The sequence below is a fragment of the Mercenaria mercenaria genome, chromosome 14 (genome assembly GCF_021730395.1).
Source record: "Mercenaria mercenaria strain notata chromosome 14, MADL_Memer_1, whole genome shotgun sequence".
Lineage (NCBI taxonomy): Eukaryota > Metazoa > Mollusca > Bivalvia > Venerida > Veneridae > Mercenaria > Mercenaria mercenaria.
Window position 1 is genome coordinate 52,258,750 of NC_069374.1, and position 14,027 is coordinate 52,272,776.

The 14,027-nt window shown below is 35.5% G+C and overlaps 1 protein-coding gene across 10 annotated transcripts in view; it reads right to left on the bottom strand.

Annotated features, from left to right (window-relative positions):
• Positions 1-224: 224 nt before the first annotated feature.
• Positions 225-14,027, bottom strand: part of LOC123527594 (uncharacterized) — an 86,765-nt gene continuing 72,962 nt past the window's right edge. For all 10 annotated transcript variants that reach the window (XM_045307175.2, XM_045307177.2, XM_045307178.2 and 7 more), the window contains 6 exons: positions 11,901-11,979; positions 11,166-11,242; positions 7,226-7,471; positions 6,548-6,673; positions 5,935-6,093; positions 225-5,144 (listed from right to left, as the gene is read on the bottom strand). In XM_045307175.2, coding sequence (XP_045163110.2) covers positions 4,762-5,144; positions 5,935-6,093; positions 6,548-6,673; positions 7,226-7,471; positions 11,166-11,242; positions 11,901-11,979 — 1,070 coding nt within the window. In that variant the 3' untranslated portion in view covers positions 225-4,761. The remainder of the gene's footprint in view (positions 5,145-5,934; positions 6,094-6,547; positions 6,674-7,225; positions 7,472-11,165; positions 11,243-11,900; positions 11,980-14,027) is intronic.

Genomic DNA, 14,027 nt, shown 5'->3' on the forward strand with positions numbered 1-14,027 from the left:
TTTGATCTCTTTCTGCCTTAGACAAACGAATTTTGAAATTTACTTGATATATGCCGCTCTACTTCTCAAATATTTGCGTGGAAATATAGTCAACCTTTAAAACATTGTGTACGTTTTGTATTGTGTAATATAAAATATACATTGTGTAAACATTGCCTGAAATATACTATGTTTAAACAAATCGGACATATTTGTGTGTTGGTTGTAATAAATTACAAAGACAATTGAAAATAATATTTTTTATTTCATTTTTTGTTTATACTATTTTTTTCTTACCCAGTAAAATGAACATCATAAGCGGCTGACAAACTACCGGTATGTCAATAACATAGATAAACATTTTTGTAGAAAACATTTTGCAGTTTATACATATGGGGCGACCATTTTGGGCTTCTGTGGGTAGAAGTACTGTATGTTTACACTAACTACGGCAATATGAAAGCTTTATTGGGACCCGACTCGAAATGGGGTCATACTTGCAACTTTCTGAAATTTCGTGGACAAAATTACTAGCGATTTTTTAAATGGTCTTACATCCTCTAAGTTCATTAGTGTGTCATCAATTCCATTATCTAGTACTAGTAATTAATAGCAATTAAGAGCAATTTATGAGAAAGCCCCATGTTTTCATTACATAACATACATTTTGAATAACTAGTAAGAGTTACAACCGCCACGAAGTATTCACATCTCTCATTCAGTCAAAATTGTTCAGAATTTGCATTAACATACAAGATAAAATCGATCTACTCCAAAAACCCTTCTGGTCGCCTCCTTTGACATAAAAACGAATCACATGAAATATTTTTCCAAAAAAAAAACATCATAATAAATCTATCAATATAAAATCATAAGCGTTTATATAGGTCATGACATAAATGTGGAGCACTGTTATTATTGGACAGCAAAATATTTCTAGTAGAGTGACTGCCCAGACATTCCTAGTTTCAAAACTGACTGATTTTATAGTGCAGTTTTCTTTTCATTCTGACAAACTGTCAGTGTAATTGCTGAAAAAATATTTTAGGTAAAGTATGTCATGCCAAAACAACCAACATTGAAGTCAGTTAGAATTTTCAAAAAAAAGTCATGACGGTTTGCACGACCTATACAGATTGTTTGATAAAGGATATATATCATCGATGTCAAAGTTGTGATACATTTCTTGCGATTTATTTAAGTGAAGAATGCCAAATGTACTGAAAACAAATATGAACTTCGACTTGCAAGTCCCCAAAGACTGATAAATGTATTTGTTATGGACAACTGGTACATTGTTTTATAATGTTTTATATCAAAAACAATTTGTAAAGAAATTCCAATCAAATAAAACGTATTTCCCTTAACCCGATGCACACTTTGCATGAATGTTAATCTTCAGAGCAGCGTTGTGTTGAAAATTTATGACATGCGCAATGAAACAAAGTCATGACATGCGCAATGGTATAGATATATGAAAATACGAGTATACAAAGATAACGCTTTTCAAAAACATGTATACGCTTATCAACCGTCAATAAACATGATACCATTTCGCTTAAATGAAATGTATGGTTTTGTGATATTTAAAATGTTGTCAAAAATATAAATCAAGTAATAAAATTTACAAAACATTTTCTTTTTACAAAGTCGGTTTCAACATTGATCTAGCTGATAAAGGTCATAACTAATATACCTCTCCTCGAACAGGCTCTGACCTTGAACTGAATATGACACTTGACCTTATCGTCATTTTGAAATCGTCTGTAATGACATGGTTGTATTTTGTTTATAATGTGTTTTGCTACAAAAGACGTGGTATACAGGCTGTGGAGAAACAAGACATGGAAAACATTTTCCTAATATAAGCAATAACTGATTAAAAAGCAAGTGTAAACATACATTTGCAAAACTTTAAACCAGCACACATGTACATTTATAACAAAAAGATGCATACTTAAAACGCATTTATAAACATAAGTTCTTTTAGTATACCAGTATACATGGAATTAATTTTCATCAGTGAAAACACGTGAATAACATTCATATACTTGGTTAAACTAAACATCTACTACTGTAATTCGTCAAAAACATTTAATTCATATATTTCTAACTATTTTTATAAATTTGATTTTTTTTCCGAATGAGATTTTTCTTGTCCAGTAATTCCTGTCAGTAAATACTAATATACCAAAGACAACTGAAGTAATAACATTTCTTCAAAATTCTTCAGAAGTGCGCAAATATGTGATATCGTAAATATAAATTTCTATTACTTTACATTTCTTGAGAGTCATTTTTTATTTCAAAACAAGATATGAAATGTAAGAATATACGAGCCGTGCCATGAGAAAACCAACATAGTGGCTTTGCGACCAGCATGGATCCAGACCAGACTGCGCATCCGCTGGTCGCAAAGCCACTAAGTTGGTTTTCTTATGGCACTGCTCATACATGCGTTATGTTTTTCAAGCACTTACATGATGAACTAACATTTTGTAAGCTATAAATCTCCTATTGAAATACCTAAGCAAATAACAACAAAGGTTTTTTTAACAACGAATCAGAGCTTTTACAAGAACATCGAGATTTTGGGTTTTTTTTCGGAATGCACCGCACGATATGGCAAAAAATTAATATGTAGGTCATACACGAGGTTAAACTGCTTTCGTCTTGCAAACACATTGCAAAAAACATATGTCACCGAACCATTCAGCGTGAATATAACTTTGTATATCTTAAAATGCATACATGTAAACATTTTTTCATGTATAGTAACGGTTGTCGAAATAATACATGTACATTAACACTTTTTGTCTTCTCTTGAATTTATAGTCGTACATACAACAACAAAATGAAACAAAAAAGTATAATATATATAACAGTAACAGCAGATTATGCTGCGACATTAAAAGCAGAATATTAAACTTAACAAGTCCAGTTTTTTTTTAACAAATACTATACAAAAAGCACAACAAATTGTGGAAATATTAACTTCTGAACACTTACATAAATTCCATCTTCTGAAGTGAATATGGCGAGAAAGAAAAAGTGAGGTCACTTATATGAACCAAAAGGCTGATTAAATAGTTGTAAAACCGTTAGCAAAAGCAAAATGAACAAAGATTTATTTAAAAAAAAGTTGTAGTAATTAAGTTGTCTTTGGATTAGAATTGCACAGCATAAAAAAGACTATTTATAGTATACTTTGGTAAATTCATCTTCTAAAGAATACTAAAATAGATTGTGAAATGTGGCATAAATTATCTAATGCAAAAAAAAAATGGAATGCCAAGTATTTTCATACAAGCAGCATAGAAGTATGACGTGAGATATTTAATAGAGTCTACATGTATAGAGTGTTTATACAGATCACGAAATCATATGACAATATAGTTGAGAAATTGATGAACAATAGAATGTGATCAATGTACATAAAATATATAAAGTCAAAGTGGAAACTGCACTTTTTTTGCTCGGAATTATTGAATATGTGTGCGTATTTGCACGTATCCTTCAGGCATACCAGTGTCTCATTTACCAACTATGTGGAGATGACATTTTACCAATGACTATATGAGCTTTGCCATGAGAAAACCGGATCCATGCTGTTCGCTTTTAAAGCCTATTGCAATTACAGAAACTGCTAGCGAACACCATTGATCCTGACCAGACCGCGCGGATGCGCAGGCTGGTCTGGATCCATGCTGGTCGCAAAGCCACTATATTGGTTTTCTCATGGCGCGGCTCATATTGTAAATTCTCACTTTAAACATTCACAGTATATAATCAAAATTTGATCGAAACTCAATGCAAAAAAGAAACTAAGGTGTAAATGAAAAAAAGAAAGAACAGATTCTTTGAAACCAACTGAAAAATTCAGACATAACTAAGGAATGTAAAAGAACGGTTAGATCTACATTTTTCTCCAAAAAAACGAACCGTTGCTTCTCAGTTGGACATGGAACAACACAGGTTTACAATACACTACTATGAAATAAAGTTTAACAAAATTTAAATATTGTCATTCAACCAAATGTTTACTACAGTTCTCTGTTTAAAAGTCTGAAAATTGAATCCTAATGTTTCAACTTTTGCTCGAACATAAAGTATTACCTCACATAACTGGTAATATTTTACCAAAAAACAAATATATACACTTGTCTCTTCCTTTTTTTAAACATTCAGCACTAGGTAAACACTGTTGTAAAGGCCTGTTAAGATACAAATTTTACACCAATGAGGATGTCACGTGATGATGATTGTTTCCTACATTGCGCATGCGTTGTCTTTGAGACTAAAACGCATTTTCATCAATATTTCACATTATACTTGATCTGTGACAATGGCTTTTCAAATATACTGGGTACTACCAGTATGACACGGATCAATGCTCAAAACAGCATTCTTTCAATTTTTTTCACTACATTCCTCTGGTCTTTGCTAAATTCTCTTCGTCAGTAAACGGCGTTAACGTAATGATAATAATTTTGCAAATATAGTAGGCAAGCTTAATACCAAATATCCTTTCAACACAGAAGTCTTGATAAAGTTAAGCTTCTTAAGCTCAAATATTCAGCAAATATACACATCAACAAGCTCGAAATGAGCTTTACAAACTGTTATATTTCACAGTCAAAAGTAAAATCATTTGAAAACTTAATTTATGAACTTCTCCTACAGTGTCTTATAGTATGGGCTAAATATGGTGACCACAGACCCCGGAACACATGAGTTGCGTAAATCACAAAAAATAGGCAGTACACGAAATGGTTTGAGCACCTAACTGCTTGCCTGTACAGGTAATGAGTCCGATCTATCGTAGAAGTGTTGACCTTTCACCTCAACATCAGGATAGAGGTCATTTCCGTCCAAAACCGGTGCACTTGGCGTTGGCGCGTTTCTATAAATAGCACCTGCTTCTTGCGGATCGGTGGCACCACCATCGTTTGGAGGATTTTGTGGCTCACCGGGTGGTGGAAGGTGGCCATTGTCTTTTTCATTCACTGAGTTATCAGAAAGAAGTCTGCTGGATGTTTCTTTACATTCATAACTATCTTTTTCATTGTAGCGGCAAGCACATGGGAATAAAATAGCACAGTAGCTGTTCGATCCAGGTTTTCGCTTGCTCGAACCGTCATAGCCATCGACTACCTCTGGGAAATCTGAAAGAAATGTACCCAAGGGTAACTAAATACGTTTAAAACGTTGTAGGTTTATATATAAAATATTATCTCCCTTGAAGTTTCAGCACTGTGCATTGCGTCGACCTCAAACGATGGACGACATACAACATGGCACAAACAGGATTCCGTAGTAGTGCCATTTATCTACCTTATACCTATTGTATCTGCTATTTGTAACAAGGCATGTCACTGAAACTTGAACGTTTCAATACCTTGAAAATACGTTAAAATTATTTATTTATTGTATTCTTAATAAATCCCGCCCGCTTAGCTCAGTAAGTAGAGCGTCGGTCTACGGATCGCGAGGTCGTATGTTCTCCGTGACTATTTGTGTCTGAAATCATTAGTCCTCTGATTCATGTGGGGAAGTTGGCAGTTACTTGCGGAGAACAGGTAAGTACTGGTACAGAATCCAGGAACACTGGTAAGGTTGACTGCCCGCCGTTACATGACTGAAATACTGTTGAAAAACGGCGTTAAACACAAAACAAACAAACAAATTCTTAATAAAATAATATTAAAGACCTGCTCCAGTCCTACCTTTTAACCTTAAATTGTCACTGAAAAAGCATGAAACAGTGACGCCTGTCAAAATGGAGTCTATTTTATATAAAATTTTATATTAAATATCTGTGGTTTTGCGTGCTAAAGTGTGGCGCGTGGCCGTTAACTGTTACCTATTGTAATCATGGGTTGCATACACACAATAGAATTTGAATAGCCGCGGAGCAGGGCCTTAAGGCAAAGACTAATAAAACACTGTAATTACCTTCTCTCATTTTGTTGACCACCTCTAGAACTATATCCATACGTTTGACATTCTCGTGTCGGAGACATGCGACGAGCTCCTCGACGGCGTCGCCAGTATTACCCCGCCATCCGCGCCAATCCTGCATGTAGCCATTAATGGCAAATTTATGTTGCTTATCTGTAATAAATATACAGTTTGAGTTGATAAGCATTCTTACAGAAGGCCCAAATATTACTATTTTATGCAAAATAAGTGTTTTGAAATCTTAAATTTTCTTTAATAAAGGTAAAATGTATGCTTCTACGTATGCTCCCACATATGTTCACATGTACTGGCCTTCAATATCGATCATTGTGTCTTAATCTAACCCAGGTATTTAAAATAAGTTTAAATTTTTCAGATTATTCTCTTATATACATCATTTTTGCATTGTCTTAAGTTTCTGAATCATAATGTATGTGCCTCTATTCCGCCTATTTAACATGTTTATGGGTACCGCTAACGTTCGTGTGAAATATGTTACCAAGTCATTATACATGTGGTTTTTAAACACCTCTTCATTGCCTATTAATCTCGATTACATTTTAAATTGCCGTTAAAATTATTCTGAAATACCCGCTTATGTTCTTACCTCTATATTTCTCAACAAGCACCTCGTATCTGGCTGGTTCTATATGGTTCCTAAAGAGTTCTCTTGGTAGATCCCAAATCTGGTTGTTTATTCTATCTTCTATCTCCTTTTGAAGGGCATCCAACACTGAAAACAAGTCAATAATGCTAGTGTACAAAAAAAGATATTTTATTTACTGTAACACTTAAAAAAATGAAAACCATCATTTCAAGGGTATATTTTTTACCCTCGGTCAAAAGATTTAGGTTTATCACGGATATCTAAGAGATGTGGGGCTTCTGCTGCTGTATTCCCTAAAGTCTATACTATAAATAAATGTATATTTTTACAGAAACTTTTACAAGGTATCTGAATGATTAAAATTCAAACATCCAAAGTGTAGATACTTCCATGCAAATATATTTTACTACATATTCATAGTAACGCTTAATTTTCATATCAGGCGCGTAAAGACATTTTTGACGTCATTATCACACGTGCAGTCGCGTCAAATTGCTTATTAATTTCCAATTTTACTCTGGCTTTAAGTGTACATGCATATTATTATGTAATACTTTAGCGGAATAATATTGCGCTTCTAAAGCTGCACCATATTTCAAAAGCAGAACTCGTGCACAATTTTTCCGACACAAAGTCTAATACCCAACAAGTTTTGGAAATTATAAAGGGCAGGCATACCAGTATTACAATATTTCTCGTCTTTTCTGGAGCGTTTAATGATTTCGGGTAATAGTTCCTCTAGCTGCTCGGTTCTTATCTGTCGTTTTCTGGCCCTCTGTCGGCGTCGGAGACAACAGATAAATATCACACTTAAGAGGAGAAGAGCCCCTAAAATCCCGAACACAACACCGAGTATAAGCCCGGTGGAAGAGGCAGTGGCGGGAGCGGGTGTTGTATACTGGATGACGTCACATTTTGACACATCTGTAACATAAGGTACAACAGTATTAGATATAACTAGAATGTGTCTGTAGGACACAGGGTGTGCCCCCACAGGTACATTTGTCACAAATAAGGGGCAATAATTCAAATGTTTGCAGTCTTAAGACGGTATAGCCTCAACAAACATTTTATATATATAAAGGATCCATTATTCTAGGCCATAATATACTTTAAGAGTTATGAGCATCACAAACAAAAAATCCAACCACATTGGCTATTTCAAGGGCCATAACTCTATAATTTGCACTAAAATCTCAAGACAAATGCCAAATGTGCAAGATCACGTCATGATAAAGACTCATGCAAGGTTTCATGAATAAACATCAAATACTTTTTGAGCTATGCGCGTCACAAGGTGAAAATGTGCATTTTTGACTATTTCAGGGGCCATAACTCAGGAAATAGGGGGCGAAGCCAGATCGGAAAGTGAAGGTGCGCAAGATCATATCATGATAAAGACTCATGCAAGATTTCATCAATTTATATGAAATACTTTTGAGCTAGGTGCGTCACAAGGTGAAAATGTGCATTTTTGACTATTTCAGAGGCCATAGCTCTAGAAATAGGCGACGGAGCCAGACGAAAAATAGCAGGTGCGCAAGTTCATATTATGATGAAGACTCATGCAAGGTTTCATCAATTTATATCAAATACTTTTTGAGCTAGGCGCGTCACAAACTTTTTTTCAGACAGACGCACGGACAAGACCAAATCTATATGCCCCCACCACTCATAGTGGGGGCACAATTATCCAAAACATACATTGCATTATAAAACAAGCTTATACATCAAGAGCAAGTGTTTCCAGCACATCATTTTAAAGGTGTGTGTATAGACGTAAAACATAAGACTGCAGTGTCCCGAGGGCTCTGCGCGAAACTATTGCAGCTGTAAGCGACGAGAAATTTGCACTGACATCGAAGATCAGTATATAAATTGTTAACAACAAACAATTGTGTCGTGCTAGGCCGACGACCTGTTGTAGAGAGATCATAATTATCTGATACAAGTTTATATTCATTACTTCATTCTTTCGATTTGTCGGCGTCGGCGTCCTGATTTGGTTAAGCTGGTATCTCAGTAACCATGGAAACTTCACACGCTTATTCTCTGTGGTCAACTGAATTATACTGCACGGGTTCCATAACTCTTTTTGTATGTTCACAAAAAGTATGCCATTTTTTTGACTTAAGTATTCATTCAAAGAACTTTCTTTAGACTAAAGTGACAATGCTGTAGAATTGCCGAGCGCTGCTGTCCTCCGACAGCTCTTGTTTATAAAGTTCTGATTTGGCGAGTTACAAAGAATGTTTAATTATCATCTAAATCTAAGACAGGTGCATTTCACGTGCATCATTGACAATTTACATTTACAAGCAGCAAAAAATGTCCAGAATTTATTCCATCTAGTATTGTTCTTTGCATGATAAAATTAGAGATATATTACCAAGTTTATACTTTTTGTAACACCCACATAAATGTTACCAGTGGCAATTCGTAACAAACAACTGATTCCTCAATTTTATCTCATTTGTCAGGTAATTATTCTTCCCCGTAGAAAAATATATGTAACAAAGTTGTCGTTTTATGTAAGAACACTTGTTTAAATTTGTTGTGTTCCTGACAAGTGCGGCGACAGATACTTAAGCCAACAAAAACAGTCCAGTTTTTATGGAGGAGGGGCAAGCGAATAGTAGTACCGTTTTTTATACCGGTAGACGAGTGTGGAGGTATTTCTGTTTTTCACGGAGAAGTGGGCAATCGAATTAGAGGTGGTTCCATTTTTCATGCGAAGTAGAGGTGGTTCAGTTTTAGTGGAGGAGAGACAGTCAATAAAATTTATGAAGAAGGGAGGGGCGAAGCAGCGGTGGCTCCTTTTTATGTAAGAGGGACGGGTGAACTAGAGGTTGTTCCGTTTATGTACAGGGATGGGCGAGCGAAGAAGATGTAGTACCGTGTTTATAGAGGAGTAGGCGGGCGAAACAGAGGTAGTTAGGTGTTTATAGAGGAGTAGGCGGACGAAGTAGAGGTAGTACCGTGTTTGAAGAGTAGGCGGGTGAAGCAGGTGAAGTACCGTGTTTACAGAGGATTAGGCAGGCGAAGCAGAGGTAGTTCCGTGTTTATAGAGGAGTAGGCGGGCGAAGCAGAGGTAATACTGTATTTATAGAGGAGTAGGCGGGCGGAGCAGAGGTAGCACCGTGTTTATTGAGGAATAGGCGGGCGAAGCGGAGGTAGTTCCGTGTTAACAGAGGAGTAGGCGGGCGAAGTAGATGTAGTTCCGTGTTTACAGAAGAGTAGGCGGGCGAAATAGATGTAGTTCTGTGTTAACAGAGTGGTAGGCGGGCTAAGCAAAGGTAGTTACGTGTTTATAGAGGAGTAGGCGGGCGAAGCAGAGGTAGCAACGTGTTTATAGAGGAGTAGGCTGGCGAAGCAGAGGTAGCTATGTGTTTACAAAGGAGAAGGCGGGCGAAGTAGAGGTAGTATCGTGTTTTTAGAGAAGGCGGGCTAAGTAGAGGCAGTACTGTGTTTATAAGGCAGTAGGCAGGCGAAGTAGAGGTAGTACTGAGTTTACAGAGGAGTAGGCGGGCGAAGCAAAGGTAGGTCCAACTTCAGTGTTCGGAATTACCATCAATTTTGTAAAAATGTTATTTAGAAAATTATCTGAAAGCTTTTTAACAGATTCAAACGTCAAATGTTCAGCCAATGCTACAACGCCTCATGCAGCAGCCTGAATAGACTTATGCCAGTCTACAGCATGAGTTTCACCAAAGTAAACTTCAGCAAGAAACAAGCTTAACAGAATGACATTTTTTATCTTTAAGAACAAATTTTTCATGTCATACAGACAATAAATCTTGGATCCTATGGCGCTAAATAAATTTGTCTTGAAGATTTTGCTAAATCGGAAATCGGAACATTGCATAATAACAATAAATCAAAAGAAACGAATAAAGTTCTGAAAGCAATAATAAGTGTTCGCTTAAAATCCGAGAACAATGTTCCAATTACGGACAGCAGGTGCCCAATTTACTCGAATTTCCATTCCGGAACAACATGGCAGCTGGATGATTAATCAAGCATGCCGTAAGGGATACAATCGATTCTCAGTACAATGACATAAAAGCCATTATTTAAATACGTTTTGCATTAGAATCCGATTACTTTGGAATAAAGAATCGTAAAAAGATTGATGACTTGCTCTTGTCCCAATGTGAAGTACTTTATGTAAGAATTAGGTACAATTTGATATGTATGAACCACAGTTCATGTATGAATTACACTCGTAAAAGTCATCTAATCCGGCCTTGTAAAGTTTACTAGTGTCTTTTCAATCAAAATGCTGAAGTTTTTCAGCAAAACATGTTTACATCTAACATCATACTGTGAAACTTTTAACAACACGACACTAATTACTTATCAAAGTAAGAAAATTAAATTCCAAGGGATCATTACTCATAAATGATTTTGATTACCTCCCTTTAATGTTCTGACAGAATATCATAGTAGTGACAGATTTCAATACATCATCATGCGTACATACCCCACCCTGAACCAGTGTTCACAGCACCACAATCTAAACAGCGTACGATACGTACATGTATACTGACAACTTCAAAGGTCCTGCTAACAAACTGCAGAAAGAGCCAATTGTCCTACGTAAACTCAAAATACTGACCGTTGACTACTGGTCCACATTTATTATCAAAAGTCCCATTGCTCTTCACCATTGTACATCTACTTTCTTTTTCACAACTGTAAAAGTAAAATAGTTCAAATAAAATAATACGTTTTTGAATTAGCCAGAAGGTGTCTATCGGGACGTTCAGTATAACGCGGCAACGTCTGTACTGTATAGCGGGCGACGTCGTCAGTAAAACGCGATAAAATGAATACTCTATTGTGATTTTACAGTAGAAAACAATTTAACTGAAAAAAAAATGATCGTGACACGGCGCATGTAAACATGCTAAATACCTTTAACAGTGCTACCAATTTCAAAGAACACATTCAAATGGTAATCGCATATTTTGTCTGAAGGCCATATTTAGGTAACCAATGCCAGTGGTATTTTTTCGTCTTCAGAAAACTAACAGTGTTCTGGTGGCGACGTATGATTTTTTCCCAACAAAATGGCATTTAGAGTGAATGAACAAAGAATGGCATACAGAAACTGATTACGATGAAAAAATTGTGGTCGGCATTTAGTCTCCCACATTGAACGAACACACACATTGAATGGTACACTATAAACTTAGGTTAAACCTAACCCCAACCTTTAGTCAGTATATTATACACTCAATGCGTGTGTACATCCAACAGGTGGGAACTAATGTTCGCAAAATGATACCACTACTGCTATGACTTTATATTATGAACTCTCGGTATGGAACTTATAAAAAAGTTTACTCACTTTCTAAGTGGTTTACACCTGGAATGCGTGTCCTGTGTGTCTGACCACATGTTCTTTTCTATACAATTTTCACATATACCTAAAATATTAGAAATAATACTGATTAATGTATTAATGATATACACAATATATCGCCAAAAACCAGGGGAATGGAAACTAAAAACTACTCTAGCAAGTGAATTTGTCAAGCCATGAAACTTAACATGTGGTTCTGATGAATAAACTAACTTTAAAACAGAACAAAATGACTTGTGGAGACCTTTTTTTTATCAAAATCCCATGCATTAATACTTTTTTCGGCTTAATTTAACGTCATCTCACATGAAAAAATATGTTGTTGTTTTTTTATGTCAGTGCAGTTAATCTTTTTATTTTTGCTCGGAGGGAGCGTTAGGTGAAACAAGCTCATTTCAATTATTTTTTTTTTACCTTTTATGTGTTATAATAATCTTTATTTGTTATGTGGGTTCGGTCTCGAAGAACTAAAACCTGTTTAACCAGAATTAAAACTATTTAAAACGAACTCATTAAAAAAAACCAACATGATGTCTAATTACAAAATGAATATTTTTTTCACCGTCGCAGCCGTTCACCACCATATTGAAAAAAAATCATGCATTAACATTTAAACCTAATATTTGGAAAAAATAACAAATTAAACATGCAATAAAACTGTGCGTTTGATAAATATTTGATAAAAATATAGAAATGAAAATCACCAACCGAAAAATATATCAGAAAAAAGAACCACAAAACACCCCTTTCATTATATTTTTAATATCAGATCAGTCTCCTTCAAACTACCCAGAATTCATTCATATTACATTCTCTACAATTTCTAACATAACGTTACATATTTATACTTATGTTTATTTTGTTTTCTTGGTTATCAAACTTCATTTAACCGGAAGAGGGTAATACAAGCCTTTAACCCTTACCTTGCTAAATTTCTATAATGAACTTTTCTATCTTTCAGTTAGGACAGTTTCATTAACTGTTAAACGGGGTCCTTACCAAGGAGATACTGACTGAATGGCGAATAGTGCAGATTTTGATCAGACTGCATGGATGTGCAGTCTAATCATGATCTGCACTCGTCGCAAAGGCAGATTCAACAGTGCTCATCATGATAAGGGTTAAACATAACAACCTGTAATTGAATTTCATTTTTTCCATCTAATTGCGTCATATCTACTGTACAATATCAATGATAAAATCTACATCGTCAAAAGCTGAATATATTTCAAATTGTTTTCTTCATTTTTTTTCTTCTTTATGCAAATGATTTGGTGCCGTCGCATATCACCCTCTTCCGGTTAGACAAGTGCTGCCCCCTGTGGGCTGGAAATGTTTATGCTGATATAGAAGATTCAAAGTTTAGCTAAAATGTTAGTAATAAGTTTAATGGTTTAAAAACTTGTTAACTCTCGTGTATAACATGAGAAATAAGGGTTTCACAAAACTAACTTGTGAAGTATAAAGAAAATTGCATAAAGCCTATAATTATGTAATTTACTAAATTTAAATATGCACAATAATATAAACAGGTCGAGTTGAATATGATTTTGCCAGGTCAACTTGACTTGTTCAAGAAATACGTAAAAATATATGAGCCGCGCCATGAAAAAACCAACATAGTGGCTTTGCGACCAGCATGGATCCAGACCAGCCTGCGCATCCGCGAAGTCTGGTCAGGATCCATGCTGTTCGCTTTCAAAGTCGAATACAAATAAAGAAACTGTTAGCGAACAGCATGGTCCTGGATCCTTGTCGCAAAGCCGCTATGTTGGTTTTCTCGTGATGCGGCCCATACAGAAAAGCACCATCATGTTTATCAACAGAAACCGTAAAATCGGAAAGAAATGCTACAATGCAGCGGTAGGCCTATACAAGAATTAAGGGGACGGTAAATCTATTTCTCTGTGGGAAATAACTTTGTTCTATAAACCAGCACACTGTTAAGAAAGGGAAATATAATGAAAAAAGCGTCTTTTTTGTAAACAGGGGCCATGCAAAACTTTACAATAAAGTGCAACTGAAAACTAAGTATATCTAAAAAGTACTTTTAAGCATTGTTGGCACTGGAAGTATAAACTACAAAGATAATCAGTACTTCTCAATACTCTG